The sequence below is a fragment of the Phycodurus eques genome, chromosome 9 (genome assembly GCF_024500275.1).
Source record: "Phycodurus eques isolate BA_2022a chromosome 9, UOR_Pequ_1.1, whole genome shotgun sequence".
Taxonomy (NCBI): Eukaryota; Metazoa; Chordata; class Actinopteri; order Syngnathiformes; family Syngnathidae; genus Phycodurus; species Phycodurus eques.
Window position 1 is genome coordinate 4,561,264 of NC_084533.1, and position 17,677 is coordinate 4,578,940.

The 17,677-nt window shown below is 45.3% G+C and overlaps 1 protein-coding gene across 1 annotated transcript in view; it reads left to right on the plus strand.

Moving 5' to 3' along the window:
- Positions 1-17,677, plus strand: part of trappc11 (trafficking protein particle complex subunit 11) — a 172,304-nt gene that overhangs the window by 54,459 nt on the left and 100,168 nt on the right. Inside the window, 1 exon segment of the mRNA XM_061685194.1 lies at positions 6,904-7,045. Coding sequence (XP_061541178.1) covers positions 6,904-7,045 — 142 coding nt within the window.

Here is a 17,677-nt window from a genome sequence, read left to right on the forward strand (position 1 = left end):
TGATGTTGAAATACAACGCGATGATGCTGAGGCTCGGATAGCCGACCTAACTGCTGAAGCTGAGGCTGCACAGTTGCCGTCTAAACACAGCGGCGAATTTAACTATAACAAGGATGAATCAACCCAGGCCCTTATCGCGAGCGAACTAACTTCCGGAGTTCAACAAAAACAGCTACAAGACGCTAATGCCGTGATTGCCCACTTAAAACCTAAATTGGTATAATTAGCCGACTGACTAGCTCATGGCCAAGTGCTTGAATTACGGCCGAACATCAGCGAGCAACTATCTGCTGTGTCACGCTTTCGGTGACATCCAGCGGCTCACCGAACGCACCGAAACGCTCAAAGCAGAACGCTCCAAAGAGATGGAACAGTCCTACGAGCTCAAGACACAAATGGTAGTGCTGGAAACTGAGCTGTCTCGCCTTCGGCAACAGCTCCAAGACCAAGAGGATGAGTTAGCTCATGTCAGGTGTGGGCTACAATTAGCTCGACAGCTGTCCGCCGACTCTCTGATTCATCACATCGCTCCGACCATTGCTACGGATAGCTGGGGGCCCTCCCTCGCCAGAAGTGTCACAGAGCCCTACAAAACATCTCCAACCTTTGGGCCGGAATCCACCTTCAGGGGGCACTGTCCGAGGTTTGAACCGTAGCCAAAACGCATCACACGACACAGCCGCATACCTTAGAGACCTCGAATTTCACCTTAAACGATTCCCTTCCGCTACTACTGACGACAGATTCTACCTTTTTAAAGTTACGTCTAGCCGAGAAGTAAGTAATTGAACGACAACCAGTTCATGTGCTGGCCTGATGACCCAGAGGCTGCAACCGACTTATCTGCAGCCCCTCACAGTTAAACGGGATACTTGAGACACCCCAAGCTTATTACTGCCGGTTGCGTGAAGTGTACTTTGGAAATTTAAATGAGCTGAATTTGGAAGAGGACAAAAATTTCAAAATACTGTCAAAAACCTACATCCAAACCCCAGCCACCAGCTGGGCATAGCAGCGTGCCTGCGCACACTGTCCAGTGCCCAACTGCGTGAACTGGCCGCCAAAGGTTTCGCTAAACAAAAACCCCCTCTCCCTAAAGCTAAAGGCTCTGACGTCTTCTTCACAAATGAACCACCGCAGATGGAATTAGGGGGAGCTACGTGCAACATGCGTACAACTAATACACAACGTTCTGGCGATGTTAAACCCAACAATCAAAAGAAGTTGTTTAATCCAAACAACCAATCTCGGCCCGCGTACAACAATGGTCCTCGTAACCAACAACGCTAATCCAATGATAAAGTCATGGAATGGCCGCAACTCTAATTCATGCCTAATTTACATGTTGAAACAGGGTACAGGCGACGACCAGCCTCAATCCGACTCGTCCCACCGAGAGCCTAAAACGACTAGTGACAACCAGGAAAAAGGGCTCCCGAACTAACAGCTCCCAAAGGGAACTTCGTGCCGTGGCAGAAGAATTACTTGAGGTGCTCCGCAGCCTGTCCAAAGACAAAAAGCGGGACCCATCATTATGACTAGGCCTGACTGAGTCGAACAGGCCCACAGAGGACGCGATGGGTCAACCAGGTAACCGCCGTTGTTCCCCCAGCGACCTGCCAAGCGCCTCTGTGACCCTGGTCGACTCTTCGATGACCTCACCTCGCCATGACCTTAGTGGACCACTTTGTGACGGCCAATCCCTAGACCCCTCTCGTGCCATCCTAATTGTCCGACTAGACCGAGGCTAGGCCCCTGACACGCATGACATCACGCTACTAAATAACATTCTGCCATTCTGACAGCTTTTGGTTGAACTAATCCTAAAGGTACTTCTCGGAAGTTCTATTTAAACATTACACTCGAGCATGAACTTGTCAGCGAAGTTCTGATTGACCCCGCGGCAGACATCACCGTTTTGTCCAACGCCGTGTTCAATCAACTTCTGACATTGCTACAAACCAATGCCCCTGACCTTCAAGTGCAATGCTGCGCAGTAACTATACCCGCATTTTCAGTGACTAACACCGAACTCAACACCTTAACTATGCTCCATTGGACAATTGGCCCATGACATTAGTCCATCCAGTCTACGTGTCTCCAATTGAATCAGCCACCCTGCTCATCAGCCAAGACCTGCTCTGGCGCTTCGAGCCACTTAATTGATTACAGAAATCTTCAGCTGTGGGCGCAGGTGGAGCAGGCGTTACCACCACCAACTCAGGAAGTGTCCTCAGACCGGTGCCTTGTGTTGGACCACTCGGAGGACTGCGACCTGTCAGACCGCACTCCTTCAAGTGACAACACCCCCACCGACGACACCGCCGAGTCCCCTGTAGCCACCTCACCACCGCTGAACCGACTTCCAGAACTCGACACGTTTCTCTGCTATCTTGTCCGACCCCCGCACAAAGAGTGCTGGTGGGATTAATTTGCATGACTGCCCGACAGACGACATCATCCTGGCCTTGTGGGCTGATGAATCCACAATTAATTAGGCACTGTTTGACATCCTACGAAATAAGCATCCTGACCTTCAATTAATGCTGAAAACTGTTTTTTTTTCCCCCTGGTCTTTTTTTTTTCTTCCTCCTTTTCCGCCAAATCCACCTGTTCCACGTGAGGACCGCACCGGCCAACCATTAGAGAGATCGACCAGCCTGCCTAAATTGTGTTTCACGCAACATTAATCCAATTTGTGGTTTACTAGAAATACAGATTAGTGCATATTTAGCTTTAAATGAATGAAAACAGGAACCCCCAGCGATTTGCATTATCATCGCTTGCTCATTCCCAACCTCACATTACAAGTCAATCTCATTTGCCAATGTTCGTCAGTCCTTTGTTTGTCTCCCCCCCCCCCCCACCCATTGTTTCCCTGTTGATTACCAGTTATATCTCATTAAGTTTTCTATAAAAATTCACTACCTGTATCATTTTGGGTGTGTTTGGGTTCAACATCATACCTCTGGTTATCGAGAACTCCTATCTAATTCCTGTACCAACATTCAGATTACGAGACAGAGGTTTTTTTCATCACTTTGTCCTGATGTTTTACGTATCTAAAAAGCAACTCCTTTACAAGATAAAATAATTTGATTTTAACGCTGAAACATATTCATTCCCCCTAAATTAATAGTTTGTTCAAACCAATATAAGCTACAAGTGGTTTTTACATAATTTGTCTTTTTTTTTTTTTTTTTTTCTCAGTGTTAGGGGGACAGGGCCAGCAAGGCCTTCCCTTCTCTTCCAAAATGACATTAAAAGCCCTGCCCGACAATCACAACCTAACTTCTAACTTTTGTTCTGTGAAATTGTTTTTATTCCCAACAGTCTAGTCTCATGATTTTGAACTGTGTCTCTTTGCTGCACTGTTTCCAGTGCTGTATGGGGATGTGAGATCTTTATTTTTTTGCCCTATCAGATTTCATCCTGCATGCGATGCCATGTCCATCTAATCTGCCCAGGTCCTTTCAGAATCAGTCGTGCTGCCCAACGTAACTTGAACTAAAGTTCCCCCTAAAAGTATTGGAACGGCAGGTCATAATAAACGTGTTCCTATTCACCCAGGGCCGGTGGCCCAGAATTAAAAATAAATAAACTACTGTCACATTCACCCAAATGTGTTCATTTTTTTCAAAGGAAAGGTAATTACTCACATAACTCACACAGGTTGCAATTTGATCCGTTTTATGTATCAGGTGCTCAGCAAGGTACAAAGGTCAGAATTCCAGGCTATTTTCTCTCTCTCCCTGCCACCGAACTCGCCTCCGCTATGCAGATTTGAGAGGAAAAAAATGCGCCTTTGCCCTCGACACACAAGTTCATCTGTGAAGCATGGTGGAGGTAATGTCTTGGCTTGGGCTTGCATGGCTGCTTCTGCAATGGGCTCACTCGTCTTTATTGATACTTTAAAAGTCAGATGACAAAGATGTTATGGGGTCAGTTAAAATTCATATTTACATTGTTTATATGTTATGTAATCCAACCCAAATTCCAATGAAGTTGGGACGTTGTGTTAAACATAAATATAAACAGAATACAATGATTTGCAAATTATGTTTGACCTATATTTAATTGAATACACTAAAAAAACAAAATATTTAATGTTCAAACTCATAAACCTTATTGTTTTTAGCAAATAATCATTAACATAGAATTTTATGGCTGCAACACGTTCCAAAAAAGCTGGGACAGGGTCATGTTCACCACTTACATCACCTTTTCTTTTAACAACATTCAATAAACGTTTGCGAACTGAGGACACTAATTGTTGACGCTTTGTAGGTGGAATTCTTTCCCATTCTTGCTTGATGTACAGCTTCAGCTGTTCAACAGACCGGGGTCTCCGTTGTCGTATTTTACGCTTCATAATGCTCCACACATTTTCAATGGGAGACAGGTCTGGACTGCAGGCAGGCCAGTCTAGTACCCGCACTCTTTTACTGCAAAGCCACGCTGTTGTAACACGTGCAGAATGTGGTTTTGCATTGTCTTTCTGAAATAAGCAGGTCCATGAAAAAGACATTGCTTGGATGGCAGCATATTTTTCTCCAAAACCTGTATGTACCTTTCGGCATTAATGCTGTCTTCACAGATGTGTAAGTTACCTATGCCATCAGAATCAGAATCATCTTTATTTGCCAAGTATGTCCAAAACACACAAGGAATTTGTCTCCGGTAGTTGGAGCCGCTCTAGTACAACAGACAGTCAATTTACAGAACACTTTGGAGACATAAAGACATTGACAAAAAACAATTGTGCAACAAGATGCAGAGTCCTCTAGCACTGGCCAGTATATGCAAATAGTGCAGCATGGCGAGACAACTACAGTGAGTGCACGAGTAATACATAATTGGCCCCACAGACACAGCCCGATACCATCCAAGATGCTGGCTTTTGAACTTTGCGTCCATAAAAGTCCAGATGGTTCTTTTTCCTCTTTGGCCCGGAGGACACGACGTCTAATTTCCAAAAACAATTTGAAATGTGGACTCGTCGGGCCACAGAACACTTTTCCACGTTGTATCAGTCCATCATAGATGAGCTCGGGCCCAAAGAAGCCGGCGGCGTTTCTGGTTGTTATTGATAAATGGCTTTTGCTTTGCATAGTAGAGTTTTAAGTTGCACTTACGGATGTAGCGCCGAACTGTATTTCCTGACATTGGTTTTCTGACGATTTCCTGAGCCCATATGGTGATATCCTTTACACTTTGATGTCGGTTTTTGATGCAGTAAGGGGAGGGGATCGAAGGTCACGGGCATTCAGTGTTGGTTTTCGGCCTTGCCGCTTACATGCAGTGATTTCTCCAGATTCTCTGAACCTTTTGATTATATTATGGACCGTAGATGACGAAATCCCTAAATTGCTTGCAATTGTACGTTGAGGAACATTTTCCTTAAACTGTTTGACTATTTTCTCACGCACTTGTTCACAAGAGGTGAAGGAAAAATAGTTGGCACCACAGCTGGTTTCAGCCTCTGCCTCTGTATCCAATGCTTTCTGGTAAGCCTTTCTTAAAACACGCCAGTTCGAAGTGATTAGCACAGTTTGGAATGCTTGCTAGGCACCCACAGCTGAAACCCACGTTTCTTCCCCTGTCGATTGACTTTGCTTTTGCACTGGTCACGTATTCCTTTTTCACTAGGAAAGCCAAAAAAACCTCTTGCCGCTGCTTGAACCATTTGTACAACCAAATGCCACACAATAAACGATCCTGACATCGCTAAATCATACGACATCAAATATACGAGCAAGAGCATGGAACAATAGCACACAACGCCAAATGAACAGGATGTTTGGCTTGTGTGACGTCACAGTGCCGGAACGAGCCGAAGACCGGAAGGCGCTGGATGCAAAAATCAGAAGGCACATTCTGCATCATGTTTGTCAATTTAACTGCTGTATATATGCTATATCATCACTTTGAAATGGCAGATGTGGTTTGTAAAGGGGTTCTAGAGTTATCAGGAAAAAATTTAAAATATTTGTCCTCTGACCTTTAACTCTTGATGGAAGCAGCAGAATGAATTCTGAAGTCTACAAAACCATTTTGTCTGGCAATTTACAAAAAAAAATGCATCCAAACTAATCGGGAGAAGCTTTATCATGCAACAAGACTATTGCAAGTAAGGGTTATGCCACCAAATATTAAATGTTATTCACTGTAAGCTAATTTAATGTTTGTTCCAATACTTTTACTTACTTGAAAAACAAAACCTACTCTGTCTTGAGTTGTTTAACACATCTAGATGTAAATACCATGAAATAAAAGCTGGAATTCAGAACTTTTGTCTCATATTGGTCTTTTGATCTGAAACCCAAATGTCTTACAGTAAAGGAAATAAATAAATAAAGGAATTGAACTTGCTGTTCCAGTACTTTGGGAGGGGACTTTATTTTAACAATGGGACTTTTTCTCAGATTTCAAATTTGTCCTGCCAGCCTGTCATTGAGGTCGTCAGCATTTTTCCATCCTCTGATTAGTTGATCACAGTAAGCCAAATTCAAATTATGAAACTCGCCTGTCGCGATTTGCACACAATAATACATTTATTAATCTGAATCTCTGGTGAGTATGGTGTATTTTTTGTCGTGTTATGTTTTTATCCTGTTGTAGATAAATATTGATTTTAAACTACTCCAGATGTAGGTGGCACAGTTTTGTGCCATGATATCACGTTATGCTATAATATTGATGGTTTACATAACCTTGACATGATAATAACGGAATTACGAGGTGGGTTAAGTCAGGTAAGACCCCCTGAAGGCACAGGTATACAATTCTCCGCACGTCCCTGGTGTTCCCCTCCCCCCACGAGTTTCCATCTTTAATCTTATATGGTCAAAATTGTGCAGTGTAGAACAGGCTTTCGAGACTTTGTTTTGTGTGTCCTCTCAGGTTCCAGTCTTTTGGTGAGCTGTTTGATGATGCAATAAAATTGGGTCTGGCAGCTATCCAGACACAGAACCCTGGTTTCTACTATCAGCAGGCTGCCTATTACAGCCAGGAAAGAAAACGACTTGTACTGCAGCTCAGTCAGGTGATATAATACTGAATGAAGGAGCCATGAATGTGAATTTGCTTCCTTGCCCTCTTTTCCATTTCACTTGTTTTTTACTGTACATGTTTTAGTTACCTAAAATTAATCATTTTGAGTTGGTTTTCTGGCTGAATATGAAACAAGGAATTGTTAATCTTCAAAAGACTGTAAGAACTTGTTTCAAGAGATTTTCAGATGCCTGTTTCCATATTTTTTATTCAATCCATCCTTTTTTTTTTATAGTGTTTGTCCTCACTTCTGGTAGCGGGTGAGCTTGAGCCTATCTCACCCTGGACTGGTCGTCTGCCATTCACAGGTGGCATACAATTTGCACTCACATTCACACCAATTAAAACATGTTGTCTTTAATTAATGCATGTTTTTCAAATGTGGAAGGAAGCCGTAGTACTGAGAATAAAAATACACGTAAACTCAGGGAGAACATGCAAACTCTATAATTTGTGTTGCATTTTGAACTGTGTTTATACTGTATCCCTGATCTTATTGAACAATTTGGGGAAACAGTTCATTGCACTGTTCTGAACGATACTGGTTACTTGTAGCATAATCTAGCAGTGGCGGTTAGCACATCCACCTCACGGTTCTGAGGACCCAGGCCTCGCATCCAGCCTCACCTGTGTGGAGTTTGTGCCTGCGTAGGTTTTCTCCGAGTAGTCCGGTTTCCTCCTACATTGCAAAAACATGCGTGGTAGGTTAATTGAAGACTAAATTGTACATACGTGTAAATGTGAGTTCAAATGGTTGTTTATCTGTTTGTGCCCTGCGATTGGCTGGCGACCAGTTCAGGATGTACCTCCCTTGCCCAGAGTCATCTGAGATATGCGCCAGCAAGCCCGTGACCCGAGTCAGGATGAGCGGTATGGAAAATGGATGGACAATCTAAGATTCTAATCAGGGTTGGGCGATATAGCCTGAAAATATTACAGCAGAAATATTTGTTTTGATTGAGCAACAATCTTTCACATACAGTACGTACTACAAATCATTGAAATGATGATCATGCATTTTCATATTTTTTCCTTTTTTTTTTTTTTTACCTCCAATATAACAATATTATTTCATAAAAGGAGTTGTATATGCAATTTTGTTTTTATGGCTTTATAACGTTTCTCAGTGGCATAGTATTTCTCATTCGTCACACTAAATATGGCCTCTGACATTACTTTAAATATCATAGACTAAGGTATTCATTGATGGACAGGGATTTATTTTGCAGGAGTGTGATGACACTTGTTGAAATTTATGGTATGGTAATGTCCCCTCCATCGCTGGGGTTAGTTTCTAGACCACCTGCAATAAGTGGAAATCTGCAGTATGGAAATACCCTATTTAAAGAAAGAAGTAGAAAGAACTACAAAATTGTAATTACAACAGAAACTGACCTAGGAGCTTTTAAAGGTACACTTTTGGAAAATTTACAGGTGTCACACTTTTGCGAACTTGTCCTACAGGTTTCATCCGATTGACTTCAAACTTGGTCAGTTTGGTCTCAACACATGGGACATTCAAAGTTATCAAAAGCTTTTTTTAACCCGACATATGACGGTGGCGGCTCTTCAACCGTAGCTTTTCTCATGTCGGACATGGTGACAGTTCATCAAAGACCTATTTGCGGTTTGTTTCACACCTACGAAAAAATTCCTACACGCGTGTAGCACCCCTACACGAACAAAATTGTAATTGCAACCCATGTCCTAAACTCAACAGAAAATGGTCCATGGCCTATTAAATGTAACATTCACAGTACTTAAAAGTCCCACCATAATTACCAACAATATATACAGTAATGTAGTAGCCCTAGGAGTTCATTACTTTTTTTCCCCCCAACAACTGCATTTACTCAATATAACCTTTGAGAAGGCTTTGTACTTGTCCAACAGCAGTGGTGTCCTGCCTATGGCCTGGGGGCCATTTGCGGGCCATCCCCCATTTTTGTGTGGCCCGCATTTTCTCAATATAACCTTTTACACGGCTTTGCACTTCTGACAGCAGGAGTGTTCAACCTAGGGTCCAGGGGTCATTTGCAGCCGGTCCTCTCATTTTGTGCAGCCGGACATTTTTCCAACATATGCATGGGTCATACTTTTGCACTTGTCCTACAGCGTGGTGTCCAAACTACAGCCCGGGGGCCATTTGCAGTACCCCAACCTGCCAGGACCTCAAACTTCCAACGAAGGCGGGGTGTGAGGGCCTGATTATAGCTGCTTGTAGCTGTTGTTATTATCCATCCATCCATCCATTTTCTACCGCTTATCCGGGTCGGGTCGCCACCCACTTCATCTTGCTCTTCCGGAGGGATCCCGAGGCGTTCCCAGGCCAGCCGAAGGACGTAGTCTCTCCAGCGTGTCCTGGGTCGTCCCCGGGGTCTCCTCCCGGTGGGACGTGCCCGGAACACCTCACCAGGGAGGCGTCCGGGAGGCATCCGAATCAGATGCCCCAGCCACCTCATCTGGCTCCTCTCAATTTGGAGGAGCAGCGGCTCTACTCTGAGATCCTCCCAGATGACCGAGCTTCTCACCCTATCTCTAAGGGAGAGCCCGGACACCCTGCGGAGGAAACTCATTTCGGCCGCTTGTATCCGGGATCTCGTTCTTTCGGTCACGACCCACAGCTCATGACCATAGGTGAGGGTAGGAACGAAGATCGACCGGTAAATTGAGAGCTTCGCCTTTCGGCTTAGCTCCTTCTTTACCACAACGGACCGATACAAAGTCCGCATCACTGCAGACGCTGCACCGATCCGTCTGTCGATCTCCCGTTCCATTCTTCCCTCACTCGTGAACAAGACCCCAAGATACTTGAACTCCTCCACTTGGGGCAGGATCTCATCCCCGACCTGGAGAGGGCATGCCACCCTTTTCCGACTGAGGACCATGGTCTCAGATTTGGAGGTGCTGATTCTCATCCCACCCGCTTCACACTCGGCTGCGAACTGCTCCAGTGAGAGTTGGAGCTCACGGTTTGATGAAGCCAACAGAACCACATCATCAGCAAAAAGCAGAGATGCAATACTGAGGCCACCAAACCGGACCCCCGCTGCGCCTAGAAATTCTGTCCATAAAAGTTATGAACAGAATCGGCGACAAAGGGCAGCCTTGGCGGAGTCCAACCCTCACCGGGAACGAGTCCGACTTACTGCCGGATATGCGGACCAAACTCTGACTCCGGTCGTACAGGGACCGAACAGCCCGTATCAGGGGGTTCGGTACCCCATACTCCTGAAGCACCCTCCACAGGACTCCCCGAGGGACACGGTCGAACGCCTTCTCCAAGTCCACAAAACACATGTAGACTGGTTGGGCGAACTCCCATGCACCCTCGAGGACCCTGCCGAGGGTGTAGAGCTGGTCCACTGTTCCACGGCCAGGACGAAAACCACACTGCTCCTCCTGAATCTGAGATTCGACTTCCCGACGGACCCTCCTCTCCAGCACCCCTGAATAGACCTTACCAGGGAGGCTGAGCAGTGTGATCCCCCTGTAGTTGGAACACACCCCAGTCTGCCAATCCAGAGGCACTGTCCCCGATGTCCACGCGATGTTGCAGAGGCGTGTCAACCAGGACAGCCCCACAACATCCAGAGCCTTTAGGAACTCCGGGCGAATCTCATCCACCCCCGGGGCCCTGCCACCGAGGAGCTTTTTAACTACCTCGGTGACCTCAAACCCAGCGATAGGCGAGCCCGCCTCAGAGAACCCACACTCTGCTTCCTCATGGGAAGGCGTGTCGGTGGAATTGAGGAGGTCTTCGAAGTATTCTCCCCACCGACTCACAACGTTCCGAGTCAAGGTCAGTAGCGCCCCATCCCCACTATACACAGTGTTGGTGGTGCACTGCTTTCCTCTCCTGAGACGTCGGATGGTGGACTAGAATTTCCTCGAAGCCGCCCGGAAGTCTTTCTCCATGGCCTCACCGAACTCCTCCCATACCCGAGTTTTTGCTTCAGCGACCACCAGAGCTGCATTCCGCTTGGCCAGCCGGTACCCATCAGCTGCCTCAGGAGTCCCACAGGCCAAAAAGGCCCAATAGGACTCCTTCTTCAGCTTGACGGCATCCCTCACCGTTGGTGTCCACCAACGGGTTCGGGGATTGCCGCCACGACAGGCACCGACCACCTTACGGCCACAGCTCCGGTCGGCCGCCTCAGCAATGGAGGCGTGGAACATGGTCCACTCTGACTCGATGTCCCCAGCCTCCCCCGGAACATGAGCAACGTTCTGTCGGAGGTGGGAGTTGAAACTCCTTCTGACAGGGGATTCTGCCAGATGTTCCCAGCAGACCCTCTCAATACGTTTGGGCCTGCCACGTCGGACCGGCATCTTCCCCCACCATCGGAGCCAACTCACCACCAGGTGGTGATCAGTTGACAGCTCCGCCCCTCTCTTCACCCGAGTGTCCAGGACATGTGGCCACAAGTCCGATGACACGACCACAAAGTCGATCATCGAACTGCGACCTAGGGTGTCCTGGTGCCAAGTGCACGTGTAGACACCCTTATGCTTGAACATGGTGTTTGTTATGGACAATCCATGACGAGCACAGAAGTCCAATAACAGAACACCGCTCGGGTTCTGATCGAGGGGGCCGTTCCTCCCAATCACGCCCTTCCAGGTCTCACTGTCATTGCCCACGTGAACATTGAAGTCCCCCAACAGAACAATGGAATCCCCAGCGGGAGCGCTCTCCAGCACCCCCTCGAAGGACTCCAAAAAGGGTGGGTACTCTGAACTGCTGTTTGGTGCATAGGCACAAACAACAGTCAGGACCCGTCCCCCCACCCGAAGGCGGAGGGAGGCTACCCTCTTGTCCACCGGGGTGAACCCCAACGTACAGGCGCCGAGCCGGGGGGCAATAAGTATACCCTCACCTGCTCGACGCCTCTCACCGTGGGCAACTCCAGAGTGGAAGAGAGTCCAACCCCTCTCGAGAGGACTGGTACCAGAGCCCAAGCTGTGTGTGGAGGCGAGTCCAACTATATCTAGTCGGAACATCTCGACCTCACACACCAGCTCGGGCTCCTTCCCTGCCAGAGAGGTGACATTCCACGTCCCGAGATCCAGCTTCTGTAGCCGGGGATCGGATCGCCAAGGTCCCCGCCTTCGGCCACCGCCCAGCTCACACTGCACCCGACCCCTATGGCCCCTCCCACAGGTGGTGAGCCCATGGGAAGGGGGACCCACGTTACCCTTTCGGGCTGTGCCCGGCCGGGCCCCATGGGTGCAGGCCCGGCCACCAGGTGCTCGCCTTCGAGCCCCACCACCAGGCCTGGCTCCAGTAGGGGGCCCCGGTGACCCGCGTCCGGGCAAGGGAAAACGAAGTCCATTGTTTGTCGTCATCATTAGGGGTCTTTGCGCCGTGCTTTTTCTGGTCCCTCACCTAGGACCTGTTTGTCATGGGTGACCCTGCCAGGGGCATAAAGCCCCAGACAACTTAGCTCCTAGGATCACTGGGACACACAAACCCCTCCACCACGACAAGGTGACTGCTCAAGGAGGGGTGTTGTTATTATTATTATTATTATTATTGTAGTCATCACAAACAAGGCCATGTTTGAGCCACTAAACATGCACGAAAACTCATGAAATTTGGCACGCACATCGGGCCTGCTGAAAATTTTGATTCTTTCACGTTTTCAGGTGAAATAGCTTGACAGTGCCTCCTAGAAACATGCCTAAACAACATCAAAGGACAACTCGGTGATCCGTTTGACAACTCGGTGATCCGTTTGACGTCTGAAAATTGGTACGCATATAGAGAAGAACCAGACGCACAAAAAAGTCAATGTGTGCCATATCGTAACTCCAACCGGAAGTGAACTATGACCTTTTGAAGGAAAAATGTGGAAAATGTTGGCATTTTTTTCAGGGTTTATACTTTTGCGAACTCTTCAAACTTGGTGTGTAACATCTCAAGACAATTCTCTCGGTCCTCTCCCGGTGGGACGTGCCCGGAACACCTCATCAGGGAGGCATCCGGGAGGCATCCGAATCAGATGGTCCAGCCACCTCATCTGGCTCCTCTCGATGTGGAGGAGCAGCGGCTCTACTCTGAGATCCTCCCGGATGACCGAGCTTCTCACCCTATCTCTAAGGGAGAGCCCGGACACCCTGCGGAGGAAACTAATTTCGGCCGCTTGTATCCGGGATCTTGTTCTTTCAGTCGTGACCCACAGCTCGTGACCATAGGTGAGGGTAGGAATGTAGATGGACCGGTAAATCGAGAGCTTCGCCTTCCGGCTTAGCTCCTTCTTCACCACAACGGCTCGATACAAAGTCTGCATCACTGCAAACGCTGCACCGATCCGCCTGTCAATCTCCCGTTCCATTCTTCCCTCACTCATGAACAAGACCCCAAGATAGTTTGCATGCATATTTAGACCCTTAAAACACTGCAGGTTTCTTCGCAAAGAGAGCAGCAAACAGCATGTCGCCATGGCAACAGCTTTTGTTGAAAATTCACAAACTTTGTATTGTGACATCATGAAGGCGTTAACAGTCCGCTGTGCAAATATTAGATCAGATTAACCTGCTAGCAGGAGAACAACAAAGTAGGAAATGTCATTTCCTTGTGCCATTAGGTGGCGCAATTAGTAAGACTAATATTTGTTCTGTAGAGCCCTTTAAACGTGGACTGTCAAGTGTGTGAAATTTAGAAAAGATCTGACCATCTGGAGTTAAGTCACAGCTTTTGATGTCACGTTAAGTCATCACAATTTGCCTCGCGGCCGCGTCTTCTGCCAAGTCGTCAGCAAAGCATGATCAATGTCTTGAGGCCTAACTGGGAAGAAAAAAAAAAATCAGGTGGATATGCTAAACGTGCTCAGCGCAGTACATTAAACTGCCAGCAGTTTCCTGAGCAGGGAACCCCTCGACTGCCAGGCATTTACGAGCAATTTCACTCATAATTCAAGGCCCACATATTGTGTACTATGGCTATGTAAATACCAAAACCACCAAAAGAAAAATTAGATTCTCTTCTTTCATCAGAAAAAAATATTTGTCTCTATCTTATACCGTTCTTTAGTAATTAGCAGTCAAATATAGGCTACTTTCAGCCAAATCTGTTTCTGGAAGAAAAAAAATGAAAAAGCCTTTTTGTGAAAGCAGACAGAGCAAGCAGAACTTTGACAACAATATTTGTTTTCCTTTAGTGAAAATCTCAAACATCTGAACATAAAACAACACTGAGAAAGTACTTTTGACAGAAAAATAATTTATTTACAAGTATATGTACAGAATTTACATTAGAAAAATATGCATGAACAAATGGGCCTCCCACACTAGCGCTTTTTTCCCTCCAAATTCCCCTCCTCTACCATTTTCTCAATAGTCCAGGTTTTTATTACCTTGCGCATAAAATCTAGCAAAGTTTTATCCACATTTGAATTTAATTATTTGGTGGCGGTGAATGGGATCTTGTGTGGTTGTCATTGTCCTTGAAACCAGTCCCTACTTCTGCTTGAACCACAACCTGTGCAGTTTAGAAACATAACTATTACTAAAAAATACATTGTTGAAATTGCTGTCGTGGAACGTGGAATAAAAAAAGCTTTCAATTACCTTTTTTGTCTGCACTGCATACTGGGAGTCGAACGTCTGCTGGATGTATAACCTCTAAGTTTTAAAAAATACATACCATTACTAGAGAATACTTTTTATTGATGACGTGTATTGAAAGGGTTTAAAAAAACAACAACATTACTTTTCTTCGTCGCAATCGTAGAATACGTTAGACTCAAGGGTGTTGAATCCTGCAAGATGGACGAAATGGAAAATTGAAATCAGTAATGGCAACAGATGTTATATTGTAATGTGAACTAGTGGGACAAAATTGTGTTTTTATGCAACAATGATTGAAGGAGCATGTTTGCTCGCTAAATGTAGCTAACGCGAGCTGCAAATGAGTTACCTTCGTCTCCATATGATCCGGAGGGATGAAGCTCGGCTGGCGATGCAGAGGGAGTTCACTCATCTGATGATTCCGGATTCCATTTACTCGTATCCTGGTCGGCAGACGATCAGCTGGCAAGCGGCTGAGGATCTCGTTATATGGCCCGGCATTTTGGGCGATAGCTTGGCAACAAAGCGATCAGCTCGGAGCGTAATTCTGGTTCGGCGCATAATTCTTTATTAATAAAATATATATTAATAATAAATATAATAAATTTCTAGTACTGAAAGCTTTTTTGTTAGATTTTTTTCATTTTGTCGTCTCTCTTTTCTACCATTATGCTTGCCTTTTCTCATTGTCTCTTGCACCCCGCCTCCTGCTTCTTCTTCCTCTGAGGGAGAGACGTTCATCTCAACAAATTGTTGCCCTCTACAGAGTGCCATTCCTCATTGCAGTTATCCAGAGGCTTGACAATCACACATCAACTAGATCCACCCACTCCCGTTAAAAAACGCCACTGACGTCTTTAGACGGCATTGGCAGGGAATAGATGGTTTCTGAATGACGTCTTTGGATGGCATTGGCAGGGAATGAGTTAAAATGTAAAGGAAGACGTTTTTTGTCGCCACTAGGTAGCGCTATATGTACAAAGGAATATTGTCATACATATGTGTTCAGGGCGTGACTTGTCTTTATGTCTCAAAAGTGTTCTCTGTCAATTGACTGTCTGTTGTTGTACTAGAGCGGCTCCAACTACCGGAGACAAATTCCTTGTGTTTTTTGGACATACTTGGCAAATAAAGATGATTCTGATTTTGACTATTATGAAATGTTTGGGATTTTTTGGGAGCATGTGCAGTGGAGTTATTCAGCATTTCCTGTTTTGTGGCGAAGGAAATTTTATATGCAAAATTGAATGTGACCCCTTGTCATATAGTACGGAGAAAAGAAAAGCTTTTAACAACTTTTAATGTCCCAGATTTGGAGAAGTCAATCGCCACTTCGAAATTATGTGCAGCACAAGACAACAGCGTAGCAAACAGCAAGTAGTCATGGCAAGCGCGTTAAACGATATGAAAAGGTTTGAATAACTTTTCATCTTCAAAATGTTTAGATGAGACACCCAAAGTCTGAAGTTGAGTGGATAAACTCTGTAGGTGGGGTTCGTAAGAATGTGACAGATGTTAAAGGGTACAAATAGGTCAGAATTTAAAAGTAAATTAAAAATCGTGGACTTCCTGTTGGCTTTAGGATATGACTCTAAGTGACTTTTTGTAGGTCTCTGGCTTTTACATATGCCTCCCAATTTTGGTAGAAGGTGCAGGCGGTGGTGCTTTGTGAAATATTTGTCGGGGAGCTACTGTGCCATGTTTTAGAAATTACGCAATAAACGTTAAATATTAAAACTTTCGCTGGGCTTGATGTGTCTGCAAAGTGTGGTGAGTTTTGTGCATGTTTAGACCCTGAAGAAAGCATGGTTTTCCTGGCAAACAGCCACGGCAACAGCGTTATATAAAATTAAAAGAGTTTGATAACTTTTAATCTTCAAGATATTTAGATGAAACTCAAAGTTTGAATTTGACTGGATAAAATCTGTAGGAGTTTGTAAAAATATGATGGCTGTAAAATGTGAAAAATAGGTCGAAATTGGAAAGTCAATTCAAAATTGCGGACTTCCTGTTGGGTTTAAGGTATGGCTCCAAGAGAGTTTTTTGAAGGTCTTGGGCTGTTCCATATGCCTCCTAATTTTGGTAGATCTAGGTGAAACGTACAGCCAGGGCTGCTGCTTTGAAAATTTGTCAGGGGTGCTACTGAGCCATTTTTTAAAAAATTGCACCACAAAACTTGAGTATGGACATGTTTGCCAGGCTTGGTGTGTACGCAAAGTTTCATGAGTTTGCGCTCTGATGAGAGCAAAATTGAAATCTTTGGATGCCATAATGCACACCACATTTGGAGGAGAAATGGCACTGCACATCACCCTAAAAACACCATACTAAAAGTAAAGTTCGGAAGTGGAACATCATGGTGTTGGGTTGCTTTTCAGAAAATGGTACTGGTAAACTTCACATTATTGAAGGAAGGATGAATGGGCAAATGTACAGAGACATTCTTGACAAAAATCTGCTGCCATCTAAGATGATGAAAATGAGGATGGACATTTCAGCAGTATAATGATCCAAAACATACTGGCATGGAAACTCTCAATTGTTTTCAAAGAAAAAAAATAAAGCTGCTAGAATGGCCCAGCCAATCACCTGACTTGAATCCAATTGAAAATCTATGGAAAGAACTGAAAGTCAAGGTCCATAAAAGAAGCCCACAGAACCGTCAAGATTTGAAGACTGCTTGTGTGGAGGAATGGGCCGAATTCACACCAGACCAATGCATGTGACTTGTTTCTCCATACAGGAAGCGTCGTGAACCTGTCATTGCAAACAAAGGCTTTTGTCCAAAGTATTAAATAAATACCAGTTGGCGTGTTCAATACTTTTTCCCGGTTTCATTTCACGTTATTACACACAACGTCATTTCTGAGCTAATTTGTTCTACTTTTTTTGTATGGATGGGTTACTTGGGTTGTTCCCAACATCTTGTGAAATGTTCTTGTCAATAGCACCTTTGGAAAGATATGTAGTGAGAAAAATGGTGACGTGTTAAATACTTATTTCAGCCACTGTAATTGCGAAGCGTAATGAAAATGATATACGGTTTTACGCA